At 43.3% G+C, this 26,335-nt stretch overlaps 1 protein-coding gene across 4 annotated transcripts in view; it reads left to right on the top strand.

Moving 5' to 3' along the window:
- The window catches only part of LOC138739609 (interleukin-5 receptor subunit alpha-like), a 68,989-nt gene extending 43,111 nt beyond the window's left edge, over positions 1-25,878 (top strand). For 3 of the 4 annotated variants that reach the window (XM_069891998.1, XM_069891999.1, XM_069891997.1), the window contains 8 exons: positions 3,977-4,124; positions 6,339-6,459; positions 8,438-8,619; positions 11,562-11,701; positions 14,418-14,556; positions 16,723-16,819; positions 20,198-20,288; positions 24,477-25,878. In XM_069891998.1, the coding sequence (XP_069748099.1) occupies positions 3,977-4,124; positions 6,339-6,459; positions 8,438-8,619; positions 11,562-11,701; positions 14,418-14,556; positions 16,723-16,819; positions 20,198-20,288; positions 24,477-24,551 (993 nt within the window). In that variant the 3' untranslated portion in view covers positions 24,552-25,878. The other variant, XM_069892000.1, reaches the window with a different exon arrangement.
- Positions 25,879-26,335: the final 457 nt, after the last annotated feature.

Below are 26,335 nucleotides of genomic sequence, written 5' to 3'. Positions count from 1 at the left end.
AGAGTTGCAAAATGACCTCTTGACTCTTGAACTCAACCCCTTATTAATGAAGCTCAACATCCCATAGGTTTCCTTCACTATCCTGTCAACCTGCATAGTAACCTGAGAGAGATAGGGATTTGGATCCAAAGGACCTTCTGTTCCTTCACACTGTTAAGTATAAATCTATTAACCCTGTACTCAGCTTCTAGTGTGACCTTTCAAAATGCATCATCTCACACTTATCTGGATTGAACTCTACCTGCCACTTTTCCACCCAACTCTGCATCTTGTCTATGTCCTTTTGTAACCTACGTCAACCTTCTGTGTTAGGCACAACTCCTCCAACCTTTGCATCATTCTCAAACTTACTGAACCAATCTTCTGCTTCTTCAGCTAGGTCATTTAGCTACTGACCTCAAAGCAGTATACCTTCTGTCCACTACTACTCTCTGCTTTGGACATGTGAACCAATATTTAATCCACACAGCAAAGGTGCCATGGATCCCATGCCTCCTGACTTTCTGAATGAGTCTCTCATGGGGGACCTTGACAAATGTCTTATTAAAATCTATATCTTCTTCTCTCTTCTTTGGCTTGGCTTCGCGGACGAAGATTTATGGAGGGGGTAAATGTCCACGTCAGCTGCAGGCTCGTTGGTGGCTGACAAGTCCGATGCGGGACAGGCAGACACGGTTGCAGTGGCTGCAGGGGAAAATTGGTTGGTTGGGGTTGGGTGTTGGGTTTTTCCTCCTTTGCCTTTTGTCAGTGAGGTGGGCTCTGCGGTCTTCTTCAAAGGAGGTTGCTGCCCGCCTAACTGTGAGGCGCCAAGATGCACGGTTTGAGGTGATATCAGCCCACTGGCGGTGGTCAATGTGGCAGGCACCAAGAGATTTCTTTAGGCAGTCTTTGTACATTTTCTTTGGTGCACCTCTGTCACGGTGGCCAGTGGAGAGCTCGCCATATAACACGATTTTGGGAAGGCGATGGTCCTCCATTCTGGAGACGTGACCCACCCAGCGCATCTGGATCTTCAGCAGCGTGGACTCGATGCTGTCGACCTCTGCCATCTCGAGTACTTCGACGTTAGGGATGAAAGCGCTCCAATGGATGTTGAGGATGGAGCGGAGACAACGCTGGTGGAAGCGTTCTAGGAGCCGTAGGTGATGCCGGTAGAGGACCCATGATTTGGAGCTGAACAGGAGTGTGGGTATGACAACGGCTCTGTATACGCTTATCTTTGTGAGGTTTTTCAGTTGGTTGTTTTTCCAGACTCTTTTGTGTAGTCTTCCAAAGGCGCTATTTGCCTTGGCGAGTCTGTTGTCCATCTCATTGTCGATCCTTGCATCCGATGAAATGGTGCAGCCGAGATAGGTAAACTGGTTGACCGTTTTGAGTTTTGTGTGCCCGATGGAGATGTGGGGGGGCTGGTAGTCATGGTGGGGAGCTGGCTGATGGAGGACCTCAGTTTTCTTCAGGCTGACTTCCAGGCCAAACATTTTGGCAGTTTCCGCAAAGCAGGACGTCAAACGCTGAAGAGCTGGCTCTGAATGTGAACTAAAGCGGCATCGTCTGCAAAGAGTAGTTCATGGACAAGTTTCTCTTGTGTCTTGGTGTGAGCTTGCAGGCGCCTCAGATTGAAGAGACTGCCATCTATATAATCTATATAGACCATATCTATCACCCTACTTTCATGAATTACTTTTGTTTCCTTAATTAGGATCGTGAGGCACGGCCTTCCCTTTACAAAACAATGCTGACTATCCTTGAGTAGATTGTACTTAATCAAATGCTCATACATCCTATTCCTTAAAAATCCTTTCTATTAGTTTGCACAACACTGATGTAGTATCACCAGAAAATAACTCCCAGGATTATCCCTATTGCCATAGGTCAACATAACATTGTGGGCTGATGGGCCTGTACTGTGCTGTAATTTAAAATGATGCAGAACGCAGCTAAAGATACAAAGAGAAAGTTTGAAATACTTCAATCCAGTATTCCTCAAGTCTCTGATATGTCCAGAACATATGAATTGATGAAGCATCTCCATTGTTGCATTAATCACAACAAGCTCATACATTCTCATAAAAATGAGATAGTTTGACTTTGGACATGTGAGCCCTGTCGACTACTTTAAATTGTAGGAGAGAGTGGTGGGCACATAAAAAAGAGGTATTATCCGATTTGAAAATTACATTCTAAGTTTCTTCAGAAATTAAAAGCTGTAGTCCTGTTCCCAGGCTTTTTAAATTTTATCTGAGGGTGCCTCTCTTACTCCTAACCACATAACATAAATGTTAGATAGTGAACCATTATAGAAAGGTTATAAATTAAAAATTACATCAATTAAATTTTTATAAGTCCTCTGAAAAAATGTATGTAATTGAGATCGTAAAAAATCTCTAATCTGTAGACAACAAAAAAATGAGTATTTGGTAGACTGTATTTAACTGAAAGTTGTTCAAAGGAAGTGAGACTCCCCTCGACAAATAAATGTTTAAAACATTTAATGCCCAATCTATACCACTCTTTAAAAGTTACGTCAATCGTGGAAGGTTTAAAGAAATAATTAGAGAAAAATAGGATGAGAGTGAGAAAATCTCATTAAACCAAAATGTTTTCTAAAGTGTATCCATATCTTCAAAATATGTTTAACCACCAGATTATGTTAATTTATTTAGAGATTATAGGAAGTTAGGATCTTTCCAAACTTAAATCAGCTTTCTTGGTGAAACCCAATAGGCACTTATAGAGAAAAACTATAATAGTCGACTAATTAAAATAAATTAAAAGAGACCATAAATACATAAAATAGATGCTAAGTGTTCACTGTAATCCTCGTGCAAACAGTGACTTTCAATAGTTCAGATTAGTGTACTAATGAGAGGTTTTCGAACCTGGAAGTGCTGGTCTTTGGGCTCTGGCTGAAGAAATTCCTACTGTTCTAAGCAGACAGTCTTCAATCCTGATGTTATACCCTCTTGCCCTAGACTCTCCCACCTTTCTACATCTATGATGTCCATGACTTTCAACATTCAAATTGTTTCAATGAGATCCCCTCTCATTCTCCTAAATTTCAATGAATACAGACCAAGAGCGGTCAAACGCTCCTCATATGATAACTCTTTTATTCCCGGAATCATCCTAGAGAACCTCCTTTGGACCCTCTCCAACTTCAGCATATTTTTTCTTAAATGAGGAGCCCAAAACTCCCAATACTCAAGTGAGGTCTCACCAGTGCTTTATAAAGCCACAAGATGACATCCCTGCTCTTATATTCTATTCCTCTTGAAATGAAGGCTAGCCTGTGACAGACCTGGATATGCTTACTTCCTTCTGCACTCTTCTGCATTCCTGAGTATTTGCATTGCATATGTATTGCCCGTATAAATAATTTATCCTGCACAGATTCAATGGACTGATTGGTGGCAGATTCTAAGGAAAGAATGAATGTGTTTGGGCTTGTACTGTCTGCTTTGAGAGAGTGAGAAATAATCTTATTGAAACACAGTTCTAGGGACTTGGCCAGTCAAAAGTTGAGAGGATGTTTTTCCTGTCAGGGAGACAAGATCTGGAGAGCAGACTTTCAATGAAAGGCATCATCCATCTCAGATGAAGTGGAATTTGTTCTCCTAGAAGTCTGGGAATGTATGAATTTCTGTGCCCCAGAGAATGGTGGGTATTCAGCCTAATCAATTTTTAGTCTATCAAGGATCAAAGAGAATCAGAAAGGGAAGTGAAGTCAAAGATCTGATTAGCCATGATCTTATTGAAATAAGGTGCGAGTTCTAGAGGGGTAAATGATCTCCACCTCTTTCTAAGTCTTCTGGTTGCTTAAATTGGCTTTTCAACACCTTGGGTCAATTAATGACCAAACCCTAACCCCACACTGTAACTTTCTCTGCATGTCCATCCTACCTTGAACGTGCATCTAACACAAATTTGTATTAACAAATCGAGGTTTCAATTTGCTTTTTTTTCTCCCCAAATTTAGTTTGACAGTTTTTACCTGCAAGTACACCGCAAGAAGATGAATTTGGAATTACACCGGGGAATTTTTGCTCAAGTAAAGCTTCTATATTCTGAAGACAATAATGCTGAAATATCCAGCAATTGGACTCAGGGAACTTTTAACCTACCACGTATGTTTTCATTTTGAATGGTTTGCTGAATCACTTTATGTATTGGTATTCACCTTGGTAGTTTGGGAAAAGGGAATCTGGGATGGACCTGACTACGACCATGACCCAAGAAAGCACATTTCCTGATGTGGTGGAGCCACACAGAGAGGGGATGAATGTTTAGAGAAGATTTCAGGGGGAATTTTCTTTTACACAGAGAGTAGTGGGTGCCTGCAATACATTGCCGGGGTGGTGGTGGTGGAGGCTGGTACAATAGGAACATTTAAAAGACTCTTAGACATCCACATAGAAGAAAAATAGAGGGTTATTTCAGAGGTAGGGAAAAATGATTGTGAAGTGGTCAGAATAATATTGTGGGCTAAGGGGCCTGTAATATTTTATGTTTTTTTTAAATTTTATTTTCCATTTGTGTCAAAACATATACAGTATTTATCAAGAGTAATAAAAACTATAACACATATGTAATATTCTACGTTAACATGATGGTGAACACTGAAAGATACAGAGAAATTACTGCTTTCATTTTCTTTACTCCCCTCCTTTGACAGTTAAGTCAAATTTATTGCCATCTGATTGCACAAGTAGAACTTGGTGAAACAGTGTTCCCCGGTCCTCAGTGCAAAAACATGCAGACGCAAAATCAGACATACAGAAAATAATGCAGGCAGCTACCAATGAAGCAGTGAGATGGGTGAGATCATGCATAACTTTGGATGACCGTTCTGCTCATCTGCTCAAATCTGCCTTCCACATCTGCACATTGGAGCCCAGAAATTGGAGGCAAGCTCGAAGTCAAGTGCTAGCGCATCTCCCATATACATTGCCACACGGAATATTCATTACAATGGTGCAATAGCATAATAATAATTACAGTTAGTGTATTGACAAATACATTGTAGAATATACTGTACATATTCACTGTAACTGTACTTTGTAAAAAATAACTAAAAAATATCTAAAAGAATGAAACGTTAAATACTTAATTTAATATAAAAGGCAATAAATACACCGAAAAGTTAAAAAAAATGTTCACAGTTATTCCAGTGGAACAAAATGTAACTCAGCAAGAGTGCATAAAAGGACTATGGTGTTGGAGGTATCCCTTAATCATTGCAGCAAAGGGAGGTTCAAGAGCCTGATAACTGTTGGAAAGAAACTGTTCTTGAACCTAGAGATGCTGAACTTCAGGCTTCTATACTCAAAGGTAGCTGTGAGAAGAGATTGCGACCAGGGCGAAGGGAGTTCCTTATGTGATACTGACATCACCTTAGATGGCACCAATGCAGAGACTGCCAAAGCATATTGAATATCACTTTTGTAAAGGGACCATGAGATAACTTCTGGACCTCACTGAGTGCCAGGGAGAAGGTGGTGATAAAACATCTTCTAGCATCGGAGCTGATGGCCCCCTCACTACTACATAAATAACTTTTAGACATCCCAGCTCTGCCTAACTGGAGAGGCTGCCTTCTCCAGCATTGAGAAAGAGAGCATTTTATTGTGAAACAATCTCCCAAGGGTAAATAAAAATTAAAAAAAAAGAACCTGCAGATATCGGAAACCTGAAATAAAAACAGAAAGTACAGGGAACCTCCAGCAACCTCTTTGGAAAGAGGAACAGTGTTCTGATGAAGGCCCCATGTTCCGATGAAAGGTACTCAAACGGAAGACCTAGTGACGCTCTTTCCATGCTCGTTTTTATATTTTTCTTTGGGTTCTGTTTGACATTTTGTAATCCACTTAACAGCAATATTTTGGGATTAAAAGGGTTTCAGGATGCAATCAGATTAAATTGCCCTCCAAAATCACACGTGATCAGGAAGCTTGGTGACTTGAAGTGACAGACATGGGCAGTCAGGAAGCAAATTAGCTGTGAAACTCTGATCTGCTATGATAGGAATGGAACTGATGGGTTCATTTATACGTATAACTAAATCTGTATGTGAAATATCGAAATACAGTAAAACCCCTGGTACCTGGGATTGGTAGCTGCCAGTTAAGTGCATTTTCTGGTTGCTTGAGATTTACGCTTACGCTAACTGAGACACCTGCATTAAGAATAAACAGTATAAAGACAAATTTTTAAGCTTGCATATTTGTTATCTATTATTTTATTCTTATTTATTTTACATTTTTAAAAATTTGTGCCGGTTGCTTGGATTCCACACACTATACTTACTATATTTTAATGTTCTGATTGTCGTGTTCATTCAGGCAATTCATTTGCCTCTGTTTACAACTTGACCTGTATTTTCTATGGAAATATGTGGATGAATTGTACTTGGGAGATTTATAATGATGGACCAGAGGATGCACAGTACCATTTATCCTACAGGTAAGGAGCTCGATCAGTGTATTATTTGTTGAACCTTCAGCTAGTTCTCTGCCTGATGGCTGTCTGACTGTATGTGGTTTCATTTCTCCTTTTCCATAAATGTTTGCCTGTCCTTCTGTCAATCATTTTTCTGAACCAACCTGTCTTTCTTTCTATATCCATGTAGCTATCGAGCAACTGTCCAAAACATTGTTGTGTCCACACTTTGGATGTATAGTTTTAGTCGCCGAGCTATAGAAAGGATGTTATTAAGTTGGTTTAAACTCTTGCGAACTTGGGGTCTTGCCCCAAGATGGTGGCGGCGATGAGGAGGATTGTTGATTTCCGGACAACCAGAGGACTGGTGTAGAAAAACAGGGGAGACCACCCCATTTGTGAAGGAGAAGCAGAAGTGATGATACATGGGACCAGTGATCATGACCGTGGACCAGTGAGGGACTTTGAGGCTGAAGAGCGCAAAGGTGGTGGACTCAAGGCGAAGAACTCATGTAGACTGCAAGCAACCGGTGACTGCTTTCAATAGGCTGACACTGGGCTGCAGTCTGCTGCAGACTGGCTGAAGGGGTACCGGGTATCGAAACTGAGATGTGAGAGAGTGCCGAGGGTGCTGAAGGCTTCCTGATCATGTCAGAGGTCTGCATCTGGAGCTCGGGTTACTGATGGTTTGGACTGAAGGCTGCATGGCTGTGAAGGCTGTAGGAGTGTCAATCCGTGGACACTCAGCAACTATGGGGAGCTCTCTTCTGCTTCTCTTTCTCTGACTGTAAAGGGCGATGGGCAATTTCTGCTGATAGCGAATCTTTGTCTGCCTTATGGTAGACCAACAGAAATTTTGTGTAATATCACATTTTCTGTTTTATTACATTAAAATAAAATAATCTTGAATCTTGAAACAAACGATTCACAATGACCGTTGTGGGACTGGTTGGCTTCGGTTGTAAGGAAAGATTGAATAGGCTGGGATATTTTTTGGAGCATAAGAGGTTGACTGGGGAATCTTATTGGGGTTTACTAAATTGTGTGGGGTGCAGTGCCATTGTGTTGGGTTCAGAAACATCTGAACCATCGGGGTCGCCAATGTAGCGCTACGGCAGAATGAGCTCTGATGGCAGAGCTACGGAAGAAAACGTCTGACTCAGGTTGAGGTGAGCAAGTTGAGTTGGCTTTCTAGCCAACTATTTTTATGTCCCTCTCGATATCTGGTTGTCCAGAAACTGGAAGTGATGTCATGATGCCACCCCCCCCCCCCCACTGACGTTTTACTCAGTTCACGAGGTGTAAGGGGGTCCAGCACCATCTTAGCGTGTGGACCCCCGGAATGTGTTGTCGGCTGCCATTACGGGGACGATTCGCATCTAAAACCCTGCCCCCCAGATGCTGCTACTTGGGGCATAGATGAGGTGAATAGTCATTGTCCTTCTCTAAGTTAGGGAGTCTGGAACTAGAGGGCACAGATTTAAGGTGAAAACAAAAAGTGTTATAAGGGTCCTGAGGACGAGATTCTTCACATAGAGGCTGGTGGGTTATATGGGACAAGCTGCCAGAGGAAGTGATAGAGAAGAGCACAATTGTGATGTTCAAAAGACATTTAGACAGTTTCATGGATAGGAAAATAGGGACCTGTGTCAAATGCAGGCAAATGGGATTTGCATAAGTAGACAACTTGGTCAAAAACCCAGTTGAGCTGAAGGGCCTGTTTCTGTGTTGTCAGACTTTATGACTCTGTGACTGTCTGTCTGCCTTTCTGGCCATCCTTCTGTTTGCTTGCCTGTCAGCTCGTCTGCCTACATTAAGTTTCCCTTGTCTGTCTGCCTGCCTGTTTGCCTTTCAGTCTGTCTGCCTCTCTACTCCCGTCAGCTAGTCTGTCTCCTTATCCACTCCTCTGTCTATTTGCCTGTCTCTGTTGGTTTGCCTGTCCGTTCATCTACCTTGCAATCCATCATTCACTGGAAGAATTTTATGCTCACATTTTTTATAGGAAGATGCATTCAAATAACCTGTACAACTGTTCAAATTACCTTGTGGCCGGAGGGAGGAACATTGGCTGTGTTGGTCACAAATATGACCTAGCCTTGAGTTACGAACTCATCGTCTGTATCAGTGAAATGAATAACAAAACCAAGTTACCGCATTGCAGGAGATTGCAACCGTCCAGTTTCCGTAAGGCAATTTGCTTCTCTATCTGGTCAGAACATGTAGGATCTAAATGTATTTAAATTTAGATGTATAGAACAGTCACAGACCCTCTGATGCACAAGCCTGCACCGTCCAACACACCAATTAACCAACAGCGCCCCCGTACATTTTGAAGGGTGACAGGAACCCAGAGCACCTGGAGGAAGCCCACGCAGACATGGGGAGAATGTACTGACTCCTTACAGAAAGCGTCGGATTCAAAACTGGGTCGTTGGTGCTGGGATAGCATTGCGTTAACCCCTACACTAATCGTGCCACCCAATTGTAATCTCAGCAGGTAGAAAAGTGGCAAGCAGGGAGATCAGAAGTAATGCACTTGGGGGAGAGGAACGGGCTGGCCTGCTTGTGGTTTCCTCAAAAAAAAAAGAGTCAGTTTGTCACTTAAAGAAACCAAGCGGGCTTTGGCCTATCTTGTCATGCACTCCCAGGTTCTCTGTAATCTCATCCTTGACAATCGACTCCAACAACCTCACCAACCCCTGATGTTAGGGTAACAGGTTTATCATTTCCTTTCTACTGCCTCCCTCGCTTTTTAAATAGCAGAGTGACCTTTGCAATTTTCCACTCCTCCAGAATCATGATTCTTGGACGATCATTATTAATGGCTCCACAGTCTCCATAGCTACTTTTTTCAGAACCCAAGGATGCATTCATATGGTGGGGGAAGATTTATATACTCGCGTGCTTTCCAGGCTATCTGATGGAATGAATTTCAAACCAGCAATGGCCATTCTGGAAGGCATGAGCCAGCCCCTGACGAACATACTCTCTGCCCGGCACCTGCTCAGCATCAAGGTACAGCAGCCAGACGGCAGATGCTTACCTGAGGGAACTGCGAGAACTAGCACGCCCATGCATGGATGAAGCTGGGGTGACTGCAGGGGAGGTGGAGCGACTCGTCTGAGATGCCTGTGTGCAAGGGTTGCAGTCAAGGGCCACTTGACAGAGACTGTTGGAGGAGAATAATGCCTCCCTTACCAGGATCAAGGAGTTGGTCCACTCCCTAGAAACTGCAGCTCACCATGTAGAGATCTTCGATGCTCACCTCCCCAAACCTCTAGCATGGCAGACGCCGACGATAGCAGTTGTTGAGGAGATGATCGCAGCTGCCGATGCAGTCTGCCACTGTAAGTATTGCAGGTCCCTGTGTGGGTTGGACAGGTGCTCCCAAAAGTACTGTCCTGTGAGGAACTTGCGTGGCTCCCGATTCGGCAAGAAAAGCCACTTTGTTAAAGTGTGCCTCTCCAAATCCCCCGGGAGCTCTGCAGCCCTCTGTGATCAACCGGGAGCATCTTCAGACTCTCTGGATGCCCCCATGTGTAAATGCTGGGGAGAGCTATTACTATGCCCACCACATCCGCCCACACCGAAGACGTCACTTCTGGCCTGGCCATATGACCACGCCGCCACCATGTGTTCACCATCTGTTGGTCAGTCCAAACATCTTCAGGCGCTGCATGACACCCTTTACCATCTGGGTTTCACGCATCTGTACCAACCACTTCATTAAATCCCAGAACCTCCCATTTACAGTCCAAGAAGTCCGGACCATGACTGAGTCCCGCAGGGTCTGTGTGGAGTGCAAACCACGCTTCTTCTGTCCGCACAGGCCCATGTAGTGAAGGCCACTTGGCCCTTTGAGCGACTCAGCATCGACTTCAAGGGATCACTGCTTTCCATGAGTAAGAACATCAATTTCCTCTCAGTCATAGATTAATACTCCCTTTCACTTCACCATCCCTTGCCCTGACACCTCCCCACTGCCTCCATTATCAAGACACTGGCGTAGACCTTCACTATGTTCGGATACCTGGCATTCATCCATGGCGACCAGGGGTCTAGCTTCATGAGTGAGGAGCTGCACCCACATCTAGTCACACGACTAGCTACAACCCCATGGGCAACAGGCAGGTGGAACATGAAAATGGGGTAATCTGGACAACAGACCTCCTGGCTCTGAGGTCGAAAGACTGGTCCATCAACTTTTGGCAAAAGGCCCTCCCCACGGCACTCCATGCCATACGGTCACTCTTGTTCACAGCTAAATGCCTTTATTCCCTGCCAGTGTGGCTGACGTCTCTGGGACCAGTACTCCTCCGCAAACACTTTAGGACCCACAAATCTGACCCTCTGGTTGAGCAGGTGCACTTACTCCCTTCAAACCCAAATTAATACTACATCAGGTACCCCACTAGACCAGGAACCTGGCCCATCCAGGATCCTTTCGAGAGCTGACACCTTCTCTCTGCCTCTCCAGAGGGCTCCACTCTCCGCGGACCCACACCACACCTACATCTTCACTCTGCCAGACACCATCCCACCTGCTCCACTGGTCACCTCGGACCCAGCTGACCCTCAGGTTGACCTTCCCTTACCAACCATTCACCAGGAGCCTGTCGTTCGACAGTCTCGAAGGTACTGCTGGACCGCCTGAACTTGTAGATACTCTCGGGTCTGAGAACACAGCCCCCCCCCCCCCCCACTCTGGGACATTTTAAGAAGGGGGTGAATGTGGTGATACAGCCACTACACTGGCCGCACTCCTACTATGGAGCCAGCAAGGTAGTGAGACTGGTGTGTACAAGTTTAAGCTAATTAAAGGCTGTTGTACAGTTGTGGACCATGCCAAGACATCCTCAATACTGAGGGAAGAAGGAACCATTTTGTATTTGGCTGAATTATAATTATACAATGTTTCTGTGATGTTTAAGGCCTCTTTGGTTCAATAGCTTGTGAGTGAAAAGATTGTATCTTGCCACTCTCTTCTGGTAAAAGAGTGAACTTCCAAACTTTTTCGGATAAGATATGCACATAGGTTAAGATCCCATTCACAATTTTCAATGTATGTTTTTTTGTTTTGCTGTCTCAACCATACTATGGCTTAAAAATAAATTCTGTTCTTGCAGATAAACTCGACAATCCAATAAATGTCAAGATCAATAAAAGCACTGATGTTGTCACATGGAAACTTCCAGAAGTTAACTATAACCCCATATGTTACAAGTTTCAACTAAACATCACAAATTGGAGTAATGGAGATCAGAAGGTAAGTAGGAGTTTACTTTATTAAGGATTTGAAGATGTTGTCAGCTCACAGGGAACTCGTTGCTTGTGATTGATTTAGGAATGAGTTGAGAGTCAACATGGATGCTCTTGTGGGAAGCTTCAATATCCCACAATGGTACATAATGTAAAATGAGTGAATGCTGACAACATTCAACCCATCAGGCAATATCTGTCATAAAATTAGTTGGATGTTCTCCAAGTATTCAGTAGAAGAGTTGGGATGTTATTGTGAAGTTGTGTAATTTGGACCATTGTGTGCAGTTTTGGTCACCTAACAACAGGAAGGATATCAATAAGATATCAATAAGAGTGTAGAGGAGACTTCTAAGGATGTTGCCAGGGCTTGAACAACTGTGTTAAAGAGAAATGTTGAACAGGTTAGGACTTTATTCCCTGGAGGATAGAAGAATGGGGGGAGATTTGACAGAGGCATGCAAAATTATGGTGGGTTGAGATAGAGTATATTCAAGCAGAAATTTTCCACTGATGTTAGGTGATATAAAAGCTAGAGGACAGGGTTAAGGGTGAAAGGGAAAAAAGTTTAATTGGAACATTGGGTTGTGTTCCTGTTAAGTTTAACAGTAAAATCTTCACATAGAGAGTGGTGGGAGTATAGAACAAGATGCCAGTTGAATTGTAAATGTAGGCTCAATTTTGAACTTTAAGAAACATTTGGGCAGGTTCATGGATGGGAGGGGTATGGAGGGATGTGGTTTGGGTGCAGGTCAGTGGGACTAGGCAGAATAAGTTCAAGTTTATTATCATCCGATTGCATATGTACATCCTGAGGAAACAGCATTAGCCAGTCCTTGGTGCAAAAGATGCAGGCAGATAACCAGGCATAACCAGGCATAACAGAAGACAAAGGACAAATATACATATATAAAAATAAATAAATATTGATTAGTAAAGATTGGAGTCTCGGATGGTCAGTGTGAGCAGTTCCTATCGTCGTTCACCATTCTCACTGCCTGTGAGAAGAAGCTATTCCTCAGCCTGGAGGTTCTGGCTCTGATCCTCCTGTATCTCTTTTCCGATGGGAGCAGCTGAAAGATGCTGTGCGCTAGGTGGAAGGGGTCCTTAATGATTTTTCGCGTCCTCTTCAGACAATGATCCCAGTAAATCATGTCAATGCGGGGGTAGGAGACCACTCTTAGCGTCCTGTGGATTGGCCTACCATTCAATTCTCCACAGTCACTGTGGTACGCTCTCAATAGAACTCCTGTAGAAGGTTGACGAGGGTGGCTGGTATTCTTCCCCACTTCAGTCTTCTCAGGAAGTGTAGTTGCTGTTGCGTCTCCATGACAAGTGAGGAGATGTTGTGTGTCCACGATAGGTCACTTATTAAGTAGATTCCAAGGAACTTAGTTTGGCACAGATGAGAAGGGCTGAAGGGCCTGCTTCTCTGCTGTGGTGTTCTAAGGTTCTATCAGACCGATGTCCCCTCTCTCCCCAGACCAAATGGAAGGTAGAATTGCCCTGGTTCTCCCCATTAACCTCACTGACACATTGTGTAATCTTCCTCTGGTAACCTCTCTATGTGACAGTGTTCAGAATAACCCATCTGCTCTGTGAGTCTAGGCTGTGGTACATGAACAACATGCACTACCAATGCAGATGAATGTGTCTAATGACAATCTCAATACTGGCCTGGTAGAAGACACTTGCTTGTCCTCACAGTGAACGGGAAACTTGGCGAGAACATCTTTGGCTGAAAGCCTCTCCTGGTACACCATCTGGATGAGATAGTGTCTTCCAAAATTCGGTTCACCCTGACCCTGAGCAGCCAATGTTTGGCATGATGTCCCATGTCTCTCCCTCCCTCCTTGAAGCTGTAAAGCACCAGAACTTAAATGCTGTTGCGTCTTGGGAGCAGAAATAGGCTATTCAACCCATTGAGTCAGCCCCACCATTTAATCATGGCCTGATCCATTTTCCCGCTCAACCCCATTGCCTGGCCTTCTCCCCATCACCTTTGATGTGCTGGCTAATCATTAACCTATCAATCTCTGCCTTAAATACACTCAATGACCGGGCCTCCACAATTGCCTGTGGCAACAAATTCATCATCCTCTTGCTGGAAGATATTCCTCCCCATCTGTTTTCTAAGCAGACCCCCTTCAATCCTGATAATGAACTTGGTATGGCTGGATGAATTTCACCCCAGTGAGTTGGTAACCATTGCATTGCCATGGATTTCCCAGTGGCCACCCATTTCAATTCTCTTGCTGACATGTCTGTCCATGGTCTCATGCACAGCCAGACTGAGACCTCCCATAAATTGGAGGAGCAACACCGCATTTTCCGTCTGGGCACCCTCCAACCAGATCGCATAAACATCGATTTCTCCATTTTCTATTAAACACCCCCCCTTCTCCTATCTTCCAGCTCTGTCTCTCTTTCTTCCCTTTTCCTTTTGTTTCTTTTCATAGACCCAAAATCAATTCTTACCTTATCACATCCAATTAACACCTTTTGGCCTCAATTCTTCCCCCTCCTATTTTTCCCCCTTCCTCTCTCCAGTCTTTATCCAGACGCCTCCCTGTTCTTTTGCTTGGGCCTGAAATGTCAGTAATTTTGCTTTATTCCCCATAGTTGACGCGAGACCGGCCGAGTACCTCCAGCATTTCTGTGTGTTTTTATGGCAATCACAGTGTCTGCAGACTTTTGCATTTCAAATGACATGTTTGTTTCAGGTTGAAAATGTGAGTGCAACGAAATATGTCATCAGTAGGGATCAAACAAAAAAATATTCATTGCAAGTCAGGGTGCTGATGAATGATAAATGTTTGGAAAGCACCATCTGGAGTGACTGGAGCAAACCCCTTATCATTGGTAAGCTGATAACTTTTGAGAGTAACGAATTTCAGTTGGTGTTTTCTGTCCGAGATTCCGAACTAGAACGTCAAGGGTTCGTATCCTGCGCATTGAAAGTGGGTTAACATCAAGCAGCTCAGCCAAGATATTAAGGTTACCTTGGGTGTTTTCAGTGAGAGTCAATTGGAAGGTCCTGGGTGAACGTTTGTGGCAGTTCACTCCTTTACTGGAAGAATGGGGTTGCGGCTTTGGAAAGTGTGCAGAAGAGGTGTGCCAGTGTGCTGTCAATAACGCTTTACAACCCGATCTACCTGTGGCGCCACAGATTCCTGTGTTTTTCCTTCATTTGCTTTGTTAACACCCTTGGCTCTGTCTGCGGCAATCACGTGGTCACTCATTTTAATTCCCTGCCTCATTCTTTTGCTGTCATGTCTGTCCATGGGGTTAGCCAGACTGAGGCCACTTGCAACTACTCCTTATCTTCTGACTGGTCACCCTCCAACCAGATGGCACGAACATCGACTTCTCCGCTTTTTGTTAAACCTCCCAACCCCATCCACTCTTTCTTCCCCTTGTTGCCTTTCCCGTAACTTTGTATCTCTGTCTAGGCTCTTTCATGCCAGGCCTCTGCCTGGAGGCTGACTGTAAGCGCGGAGGGAAAACATAAACCTACCTTCCATGGAGCACCTCTAAAAAGCTGCTGCTGAGTTGCATTCATGTTGAGATGCCTCGAGGTGACCTCCAAAGCTGATAGAGATGGCTGACTGATACCTTAGCGCCACCTGTCATAAATATCTGGCAGAGCAATGGCCACCTTCCCTACCCATAATACCTCATGCAGTTTCCCAGACAGTTCCAGCTGCGTGGGAGATTATGGGTAGGGAAGACGACCGTGTTTTGAGCTGCGGAGAGTTGCCCCAAAGGCTGAAGTGGCTTGCACGCCGCCTGTGATCCTTCCCTGAGAGGGATTGCAGTCAGCGCCCTGGAGCCAGCCACTGCGCATTTATAGAGGTAAGTCTCCTGACGTAAAGGGTGGAGAATCTTCACCTTTACAGTCAGGCTTTTTCACTGCATGAAAGGGCCTTTTCTCTCTCTCTTCCCTTTTCTCACTGTCTCCTTTCACAGATCTAAAATCATTTCTCACCTTTCCTCTTATATATAATTAACACCTTTTGGCTGTTTGGTCTGGACTGCTCCCCTCTCAATTTTCTCCCTTACTCTTTAGTCCTTGATTAAGATAACTGTCCGATTTTTTTGTTCACATTTTGAAGTAGGACTCAAGCTCAAAATGTTGATGAAATTTCTTCATTTCCTATGGACGCAACATGACTGGCATTCCTGTATGTGTTTTACTACCATCTAAGTGTCTGCAAACTTTTGTGTTTCACTTCCATGTGTTCTCCTGTGCTCAATGTACGTCTCCCAAAGTGAAATGTCTCACATGATTGGCCAAAAGGACTCTTTCAGCGCTGTACTTTTCCATGTTTTATGTTCTATATGTCATGAAAACACAGGGAATTATCAGGGGAAAGGAAAGAAAAAGATGGACTGACATCTTGTATAAGGTTGTACAAGACATTCCTGAAGCCAAATTTAGAGTATTGTGTGCCATTCTGGTCGCCAAACTACAGGAAGGATATCAGTAAGATCGAAAGAGTGCAGAGAAGATTTACTAGGATGTTGCTGGGATCTCAGCAGTTGAGTTACAGGGAAAGATTAAACAGGTTAGGACTTTATTCCTCAGAGTGTAGAAGAATAAGGGGAGATTTGATAGAGGTTTACCAAATTATGATGGGTATAGAGAGAATAAATACGAGTAGGCTCTTTCCACTTAGATTAGGAGAAATAAGTACAAGAGGACACATGGATTTAGGATGAAAGCGGAAAGGTTTAGGGGAACTTCACTCAGAGAGTGGTAGGAGTGTGGAACGACCTGCCATCTGATGTGGTAAATGCGGGCTCACTCTTAAGTTTTAAGAATAAATTGGATAGATACATGGATGAGAGAGGTCTGGAGGGTCATCGAATGGGGGGAGGTCAGTGGGACTAGGGGAATAGTGTTTTGGCACAGACTAGAAGGGCCAAATGGCCTGTTTCATGCTCTAGCTTTCTATGGATTCTATGGTTTGTTTCTGTTCTTGATTTATTTCTTCAGATAGTAATGGACGGTGTCTTTACTTCTAGTGCCTGATGCAAAGGATATGTCTGTTCTGATCATAGCAGCGGTGTTTGCAGTGATTTTTGTTGCATTAGTGTTACAACTGGTTTTCATCTGCATAAAGTAAGTCATTAATATCATCTATTCCACCTTCTCAATTGTTGAACAGAGACCTGTGCAGCACAGAAGGACGTGTCTCCAGCAAAGTGCATTCCATTCTGATTTCCTTCCCTACCTCCACCTCACATCTCAAATGTCTTCATTATCATTTATTTCTTGAAATAAACCCTTCATTCCATTTCACATCTAGTTGGGTCATTAACACAGTGAGGTCATAAGATTTGGCAGCACGGTTAGCTTCCCATTTAGCACAATGCTGTTACGGCGCCAGTGACCCAAAGTTCAAAATCGCCACTGTCTGTAAGGAGATTGTGCCATCGCACTGTGACCACATGGGTGCTCTGGTTTCTGCCCACATTCCAAAAGCGAACAGGGTTAGTAGGTTAATTGGGTGTATTTGGATGTCATGGGCTCATGGGCCGGCAGGTCCTGATACTGGGATGTATCCCTAAAATTAAAACAAAAATCAATATGAAGTAGGAGTATAGGACCATATGATTAAGCCCACTGAGTCTACCCTACCAGAGAATTATGGCTAAACTGCCGTTCTTTTTTCTGTTTTTTTTAAAATCCGATCTTCATGATCCTTGATATTGTTATGAGCCCAGAGGACCCCAAAACCCAGAAGCAACAGAAATTCACCAAGACAAATGTTTACTTAAACAAAAGTTACTTTTAAATTTTTTAAAACATAAAAACAGGATCAAACTTTAATGCATTACTATTAACTTAACCCATTTCTAATTCTAAACACACATGTATGTGTGTGTAAGTTCAGAAAAGTTCTTTGATTCACAGTCCAATCTCACTTCTCAATCCTGCAAGTTCACCAGTATCAGGCAATTCTTATACTGTGCACAGAATTTAACATTTATGAATCTTCACCAGGCTTTGATGCTTGAAAGGTAAATGGTTACCGCTCAGGAAGTTCTTTGTCGGTTTTCAGAGGGAGATTTGTTGCTCGTTGGACACACACAAACTGATTCCTTCTGATCAGCCACTTCAGTGTCTTGCCAAAAAAACCTGCCCCATCAGAGTTTTCCAGATGATAACCTCTTTCTTTCAGGTCACCGCAGAGTACCTTTTCTGTTCCCCTTATCTCAAGTGAAACATTATACAGCCAGCCATCACCTCTTGTATGGACTACAACGGCTTTGAACAGGCTGAACTCAGAACTCACAACCCATCTTCAAAATGGGGTTTCAAACAAGCTGCCTTCTTGCCATGCTGCAGAAACCAGTTCTCTCTCTTAGAGAACCCTCCTTGTAAAAACCATATGACCTTCTTAGAACAGCATTCAGACAGATTGAGGCATTGGACCCATTCTTCTGAGTCATTCATCTGTTGCTGTCCAAAACAATAATCCATTACTCCAGAGAACATCCAATTAACACCTACTTGTGAAGTCCTTCAGCAAAGCGTTTTCCATTGTCTTTTCAAAGGCACTGGGAACCTGGTGTGTCTGATTTGAGCAGAGCTCTGGCATTTTAAATGCGATCTGTGTTGTGAAGTGTTTGTGTTTGTATGTGACCTAACCAAAAGAAAAATCCACAATTTATCTCCTTTAAAAAATATCTATATACAATATAAAATATAACATAATGCATCACAATACTCTTGTTGATTAGAAATCGTTCTCCACCTCAACCATGAATACCACTTTGGCCTGACTTCACAGCTCTCAATGGCAAGGGTTTCCAAAGACTCACAACCCTCTGAGTGATGGAATTCTTCCTTACCTCAGTCATAACTGGTGGCCATTCTTAGAACCATAGAACACAACAACATAGAAACAGGCCCTTTGCCCATCTGTGCTTAATTATTATTTTGTCTAGTCCCATTGACCTGCACCCTGAACATAGCCTTCCATATCCCTTATTCTGAGATAATGACTTAACGTTTTGAATGCTGTAATGAGAGGAACACTCTCCCCTAACTCCCACAGTTACCTCGACTACATCTCTTCCCACCCTGTATCCTGAAAGGATTCAATTCATTTCTCTCAATTCCTCTGTCTCCACTGCCATCTGCTCCCAGGATGAGGCCTTCCATTCCAGGACATCTGAGATCTCCTCCTTCAGAAAACATGGCCATTCTTCTACATACATTACCTCAGCCCTCACCCACATTTCCTCTATTTCTTGTCTTGGGCATAAGGAGTTTGGCCGCTTCCCTCCCCAGAACTTAACAAGGAAAGGATTCCCCTTGTCTTCATCTACCACCTAACCAGCCCCTGCATCCAACATATTACTCTCTGTAAGTTCCACCATTGAGAACGGATCAGGCTTATCTTTTCCTCCTCATAGGCATCGCTCTCTCCACATCTCCTTCATGCATTCATCCCTTCCCAACTGCTACCTGCAAATTGGAGGAACAATACCTTATTCCATTTTGGCAGTCTGCAACCAGACAACATAAAAATTGACGACTCTAATTTCCATTAATTACTCACCCAGATTTTCACTAGGTTATTATATTGTAGCTGCAGTAATTCACCTAGTATACACACAATTTAAAGAATACACTCATTCATTTTTTTCCAGCACAAAATGGAGTCGACTCTCTTTATGCCTCTCAGACACACCACTGAAATCTTCACCCCACTAAACACCACCCGTCCAAACCCCGCTGACCTTTTCATTGGGCTCTCCACCACATGGGTGATCTTGACACTCTCAATCTCCCCCTCCTGTGTCCGAAATCCATCACCACATAAGCAGCCTTCTAAACTAACCCATCCATGCACGCTATTACTCCCACGTGTCTCCACAGTACTGGCATCAGCGGCAACCAGCACTGGTCCCTACTCACTTTGAACAGATGCTGTCTGGTATTTAATTTGCTGGCTGACCACCCTATCTAAGCCCCTTATCATCTTACATATTTTAAGTCACCTCTCATCATTTTTTTACTCCAAAGAGTAACACTGTCAATATTGCTTCATCAGATCGTATTCTCTAATCCAAGCAATGTCCTGGTCAATCTCCCCCGCACCCTCTCAAATGTTTCTATTCAGGTCAAGTCAATTTATTGCCGTCTGATTGTTCAACTAGAACCCGATGAGACAGCATTCTCCAGTCCTCGCTGAGTGTTTCTGTCTTCATTTCCTGCAGTAGAAACTTTCATACAGTTACCTACAATGTGTTCGCATCACAAATGCTTCATCCCCACATGTCCCACCAGAAAAAAAGTTTGAGAAATTGTTTTGTGGGTTCAAATGTTCATTACGTGTGTGGAGGGATCCTAACTTTGCCATAGGCTAGGGCAGTCAATTCCAGATCCTTTTCGGGTGAAAGCTTTTTTTTTTGTCTCCCTCTCATGTGCCTACTTTTCAAAACTATTCAGAAAATTAAGTTGTTTCAAATTTTGTATTCCCTCTAGATTTACCTTGGTGTCAAAAGTGTGTCAACCAATCCCTGATGCCCGCAAGAAGTTCAAGGGACTCTTTGAGGAATACAATGGTGATTTTCAGGTAATTTGGGCATTAATGATTGACAGAACATATCACAAGGCAGGGTGTTAAAATAGTTGGAGGAACAACACTTGTTTTTCAGTCTGGGCATTCTTCAACCGGATGACATTAACATCGACCTCTGGTTGCTACTAACCTACTCGCGATTCTCCCCTCCTCTTTCCTCCAGCTCTCTACTCCTCTCTCTCTTCACTGAACCATCCCTTCTCCCCCTGCTTGCTACTGTGTCCTCCCTCCCTGCTTTTGGGTCCATGCTCCACCCCGACCCTTCCCTCCTCTTATTTTGTTTGGGGTGCCCATCGACATTTTCCCATACCTTGATGAAGGGCTCAAGCCCTTGGTTGGTTATGTATCTCTATCTTTGCTATATAAAGTACACTGTTTAACCCACCAAGTTTCTTAAGCAGAGCATCTGCTGACTTTTGGGTTTTACTTTTGTTAAAAAAAAAGGTCAGGTTATGTCCATGCTCATGCATGTGTGCAAAGATTGCAGTCAGCAATTCTTGCCTCTCCATAGAATGGACACTTGTAAAATAATGTCTTTGAGAGTCTTGCAGTTTTCTCATCTCAATTGGCTCAGAAATGGTAGATTGTACTGTTACAAATCCAGAGGAATCCAAAAACTTAGCAGCAATAGAAACTCACCAAGACAATGCTTATTAAACAAAATTATTTTTAAATTTTCTTCATCCATAACAATATCAATATTTAACTTATTGCTATTAATTTAACCTAACTTAACCCCCTTCTAAGTCTACATGCTATCTAAGTTTGTCTTGTGTACGTGTTCAGGAAAGTTCTTTGTTTCACTGTCCAATCATTCACTTTTCATTTCTCCAGGTTCACTGGGATCAGGCAATCTTCCATATTGTTCACAATTAGGGCTTTAATTTAAATTGTTACCGCTCAAGAAGGTTCTTGTTTGTGACAGAGAGATATTCATTGTTCATTGGACACACACACAAACTGATCTCCTTCAATTAGCCACTTTAGTGTCTTGCCGACGAAACTTGGCCCCTCGTGGGTTTTTCCAAAAGATAACCTCTTCTTCCAGGCTACCACAAAGTGTTTTTCTTTTTCCTCTATTTCAGGGGAAACACATTAACCAGCCTCTTGTAATTAACTACAAGGGCTTAGAATAGGCTGAACTCAGAACTAACCCATCTTAAAATGGTATCTTACAGCAGGGTCTGCAAAACTTGCAGTCTTCAACACCAACTACTGCAGTAAACTGACTCTCTCTCTCTCTCTCTCTCTCTCTCTCTCTCTCTCTCTCTCTTCCCCCCCCCCCCCCCCACAAAGAAAAGCATGTTTTTTTTTCTCTCTCTGCAAAACCACATGACACCTACTAGAACAGCAGACTTCAAACAGAAATTTGGATAGCAGGCACCAGTTTAGTAATAAAAGATTAATCAGCTTCTGAGCCTGGACATCTGTTCAAACACATTGTCCCTTTAAGGACAATAGTCCATTCAAATTCTACATCAGTCCACTTAACACCTACTTGTGAAGTCTTCATAGGCATGCTTCATGGCTTCTGTAAGGTCATAGTAGACTTGGAGTTCACACTTTGGCATAGCTCTAGCATCTTAAATGAGATAACTTTTGTGAAATTAATGATCTCTTGTGGAAAGTAAACTAAAATCTAAACCTCCCTCAATCTAACCTTATCCCTTAAGATATATTTTATTCCATAATTGTACTAACTTATTCTGTAAAAGTACACTGTGATTGTAGTAAAAATGCAGAAATACTGGAGGATCTCAGCAGGTCTCGCAGCGTCCAGAGGAGACAAAGATCTATTACCGACATCTTGGGCAAAAAAAAAGACAAGTGTTTGAATTAAAGGCTGAGGAAAGAAAAAAGGAAGAATGAGAGGGGGAAGAGGACAGACCAACAGACAAAATTGGATGTGATTATATGGAAGCTGAGAATGGACTTTGGCTCTGTGAAAGGAGATAGAGGGAAAAGGGAAGCAACCGAGCTGGAGGAAAGAAACAGTGGGAAGAAGATGGAAGGGGCAGGGTTTAGGGATCTTTAACAGGAACTGGAGAAATCGATGTTAATGCCATCCTGTTGGAGGGTGTCCAGGCAGAAGACGAGGTATTGTTCCTCCAGTTTGTGGCTGCTCTCGGTCTGACAGTGAATGAGACCTTAGACAGACATGTCAGCAAAGGGACTGGGGTGAGGAATTGAAATGGGTGGCCACTGGGAGATCCGGATTATTGCAGCAGACAGAGCCAGGGAGGTCGACCAAGTGATTTCCCAGTCTGCACCCAGTCTCTCCGATGTGGAGGAGACCAGATGCAGTAGATGACCCCTGCAGGTTCACAAGTGAAGTGTTGCTTCAAGGACTGTTTGGGGCTCCAAATAGTGGTGAGGGAGGAGATGCGGGTACAAATGGAGGACATCTTTGTGATGAGGTGTTCAGGGCTTTCATTTTTCCTTATTTAGCTACCATATGTAGAGATTGTTAGGAAGGCCAATATCTGTTGCATACCCCTGTACCCCTGTATTATCCTGACTGCTTGCTATTGGTTATGACTGTAGATTAGCTTCTGGGATAACAGATGGTCCACCTTATCCCATTTGTCAGTAGAAGTGGCTTCTTCTGTTAATAAAAGCCGATAGAATGATATAATTCTGGTCCTTGCTTATGACATAGCAACCCCAAAATCTCATTGAGAAATCTCTGGTGAAACAGTGATGGTTATTGATGAAAATACCTTGCTAAACTCACACATGTGCCAATGGGATAAACTGAGTTAACTCAGCAGGTGGGTAGAAATGGTCAGTCAATATTTCAGGTGTGGCTCTTTTTACAAGACTAGCATAGAATAGGTGAAATTACATAAACCGTATATTGGGGAAAAGAAGCTGGAGAAAAGACCAAGTGATATAGGTCAGAAGTGTGAGAGGTGGAGAGCCGGGTAGAGATGGTAAAAGGTAAAGGTTCCATTATTGTAGAATGTAACATACATGAAGTTCTTTAAATTTTTTGTCCACTGTAAGGCAGACAGAGAGTGGCCACTTTGTCCAGCGCCCCCTCACAGAAACCTACAGCACCTGGTGTTCCTAAACTGTCTCCCCTCCAAGTACCAACCAGTCCTGTGACTGCTTAGTTTCTGAGATTGGACAATCCCAGGCGTATTCAAGGTGCTTTTAGTAGAGAAACCATTGAGAAGGAATGGGGGAAAGAAAGTTTAGATAGAGATAAAAATGTGACGTACAGGAGTAGGTAAAGAAGAGATGGAAACAGTAGAATCAAGGAGTGGTGGACACCTTAACTCAGAAATAAATCAATGTTCTTGGCACTTGGATCAAACCAGTAAGTTAAAGTGTAGAGTTCAAATGGATCGAGTTAACCATGAAAATCTGCAGATGCAATGAGCAAGAAACACAGCATTCTTTATGTGGCAAAGGTATAGATGTATAACCAGTGTTTTGGGATTTAGCCCTTCCTCATGATGAAAAGCATGTAGGCTCCTGAATAAAATGGTGGGGAGGGTGGGTTGGAGTGGGGGGGGGAGTATTGCAGAGCCACAGACAAGAGTTCTGCAGTCAGTGGATGGAGCTGTTGGAGTGTCCCTGTCATCCAAGTCTCCCAACAATGTACTGCATGCCAGTCAAAGATGGTGCTTCTGTCTTCTGGCTCTCCGTCCCATAGGATGAATAATGGTTGTCTATGAAGATAACCCACTCCACAGTGTGTGCACGAATGGATTTAGCAGCGTAGGGGGTTGCACAGGTCCAGACCCACCCCCTCGATATCCCCTCCTGGATCCAGCATGGGGAGGTCCAAGACGGCTGGGGGATGTTCTGTTGCGGTGAATGGCTAGACCAAGCTTCAATGCAAGCAATGCCCTTTCCACAGTTCACAGCAGGTGTTTGCTAGATGGCCATTGACTGACCCAACGAGAGGGGCTGTCTGCCCTTTGGCAGGTCTTGTTTTTCACCCTGCAGGGTGTCTAGCTACCCTCCACGCCAGGCAAGCCTGGTTTAATCGCCAACCACCTGACCATGCAACAGGTAGTACTGGGTTACATGATACCAGTAGCACTCAGACGAGTGACCTGACCTAAGGGACATCTGTCTGCATCATCTGGGAGAAGTTGATTGTAGATTTACCATTTCCAACTTGCCCTTGAATATTTGTGCCTGTAACAAAGTAATCATTTTCTCACACAGAAATGGATTGCTAAGAATCCCCAGCTGACAACTACTGCTGAAGAAGACACTCTGGTTTCTGTAAAAGAACTCTAAGATCTTCAAGCACCATTGTCACTTTGTAGACTTCAAATGACAGGGTTGCTGCGTCCTTGCCAGGCCGTGGAGAGGAGAGAGAAAGAGAGAGACAAAGTGCAAGGAAAATGATTGTAGTTAATGACTAGTATTTTCCACCTGTTTTATCACCTCTCAGCAGTATTTGTTTCTTTTATAATGAGCAGGCTTTTCAATGAGTAGAGAACTTTGGATGAAGTTCTGTAAGCCACTCGCAAGGAGAGAGAAGAGTGACACTGTTGGATGCTTGACTCGGGATAGTTTTATTGCCTCACCTTTTTTCCAGAAGGTATTCTGCTGACTCCAGTACTGTGGTCAACACCACAGTAAGGGACCAAAACTGGTTCTCAGCGGAAGGCTGGCATAGTCCACGTCTGATTAGATTCTTCAACATATTAGTCATTCTCAGTACCTGCTTTGTTCTTGATGTGAATTATGTTACGTAAATTTAGATGTACAGCACAGTAACGGGCCTTTCCGGCCCATGAGCCTGTCCGTCCCAAATACACCCATTAACCTACGACCCTGCTCGCTTTTGAAGGATGAGACAAAACCAGAGCAGACAGGAGAATGTACAAACTCCTTAGAGACAATGATGAATTTGAACCTGTGACACTGCTACTGTAATAGTTTTGCACTAACCATGCCTCTCGTACGGAGATAGAAGAACAAATTTTGTTGGGTGTGCTATCCATACAAGTCCAGCTATCCTTGAGTAAAATTTGTAGAGCAAAATAAAACAAAAATCAGAGAATGGGGTTGTTGAGCAAAAATAAAAAGCAAGGGCAAGATTATTCTGTGAATGAGACCTCAATTCAACAGTTTGATGATAACGTAGGAAATAGTAGCCTTGAATATGAAGGCACATTTTCAAACATTCATCTTCTGCCCAATGGGAAGGGGAGAAAAGAATGGATTGGATGCATCTGTCAATGCATTGGCTGTTTTCCCAAGGTAGCAGAATATATCAACGGAGTTGATGGAGGGGAGAATGAGCTGTGTTCACAACTCTCCGCAACTTCTTGCACTCTTGGCCAGGGCATTTCCCGTACCAAGTTGTGACAGGATATTTTTTTTTGTGTGTGGTGAAGGATGTTCAGGACATATTGTTTTCCTTTGGGTTTACAAGAAAGTAGAACGCGAGGAGATCCTTTACCTGACAAAGGGCCCAGGCCTGATATGTTGGTTACCATTTACTTCCTCCTTGACCAGCTGGGTTTCACAAGCATGTTTGTGTATCGTCCTTTCCCAGATAATGTGTATAAACTTTGAAGGAGCCAAACAATTAAACTTTGACTGTTCCTTTCCAGTCCTGACTCCCCTCGCTTATAGAAGCTCACGATTTTTCTAATCTGTTTGTTTCTCATACATCCTGATAGTAATGAAGGCTTTATTGTGAATAATAAATTTTACTATGAAGCCACAGGGTTTTCATGAGAGATATAAATCTTATGCATTGTACTGTTTTAAGCAGCATGTAAAACACTGATTATTCTCAACTGTACCTTGAGAAATCAAACCATGAAACATTATGTGAATAATTATTTTAATTTTTTTAAAAATTTGGAGATACAGCTGAGTAAAGGGCCCTTCCGGCCCATTAGCACCTATGTGGTCAATTCACCAACTAACCCCATTTGTGTTTGGAAGGTGGAAGGAAGCCAGAGCTCCAGGAGGAAGCTCATGAGGTCACGGGTGAACATGCAGACAGTGGTGGATTTGAACCCCGCTCACTGGTGCTGTAATACCATTGTGCGCTCCATGAA

The sequence above is a fragment of the Narcine bancroftii genome, chromosome 7, assembly GCF_036971445.1.
Source record: "Narcine bancroftii isolate sNarBan1 chromosome 7, sNarBan1.hap1, whole genome shotgun sequence".
In the NCBI taxonomy this organism is placed as follows: Eukaryota; Metazoa; Chordata; class Chondrichthyes; order Torpediniformes; family Narcinidae; genus Narcine; species Narcine bancroftii.
The sequence above is the reverse complement of the archived record's forward strand: the minus strand, read 5'-3'. Positions and strand labels throughout refer to the sequence as shown.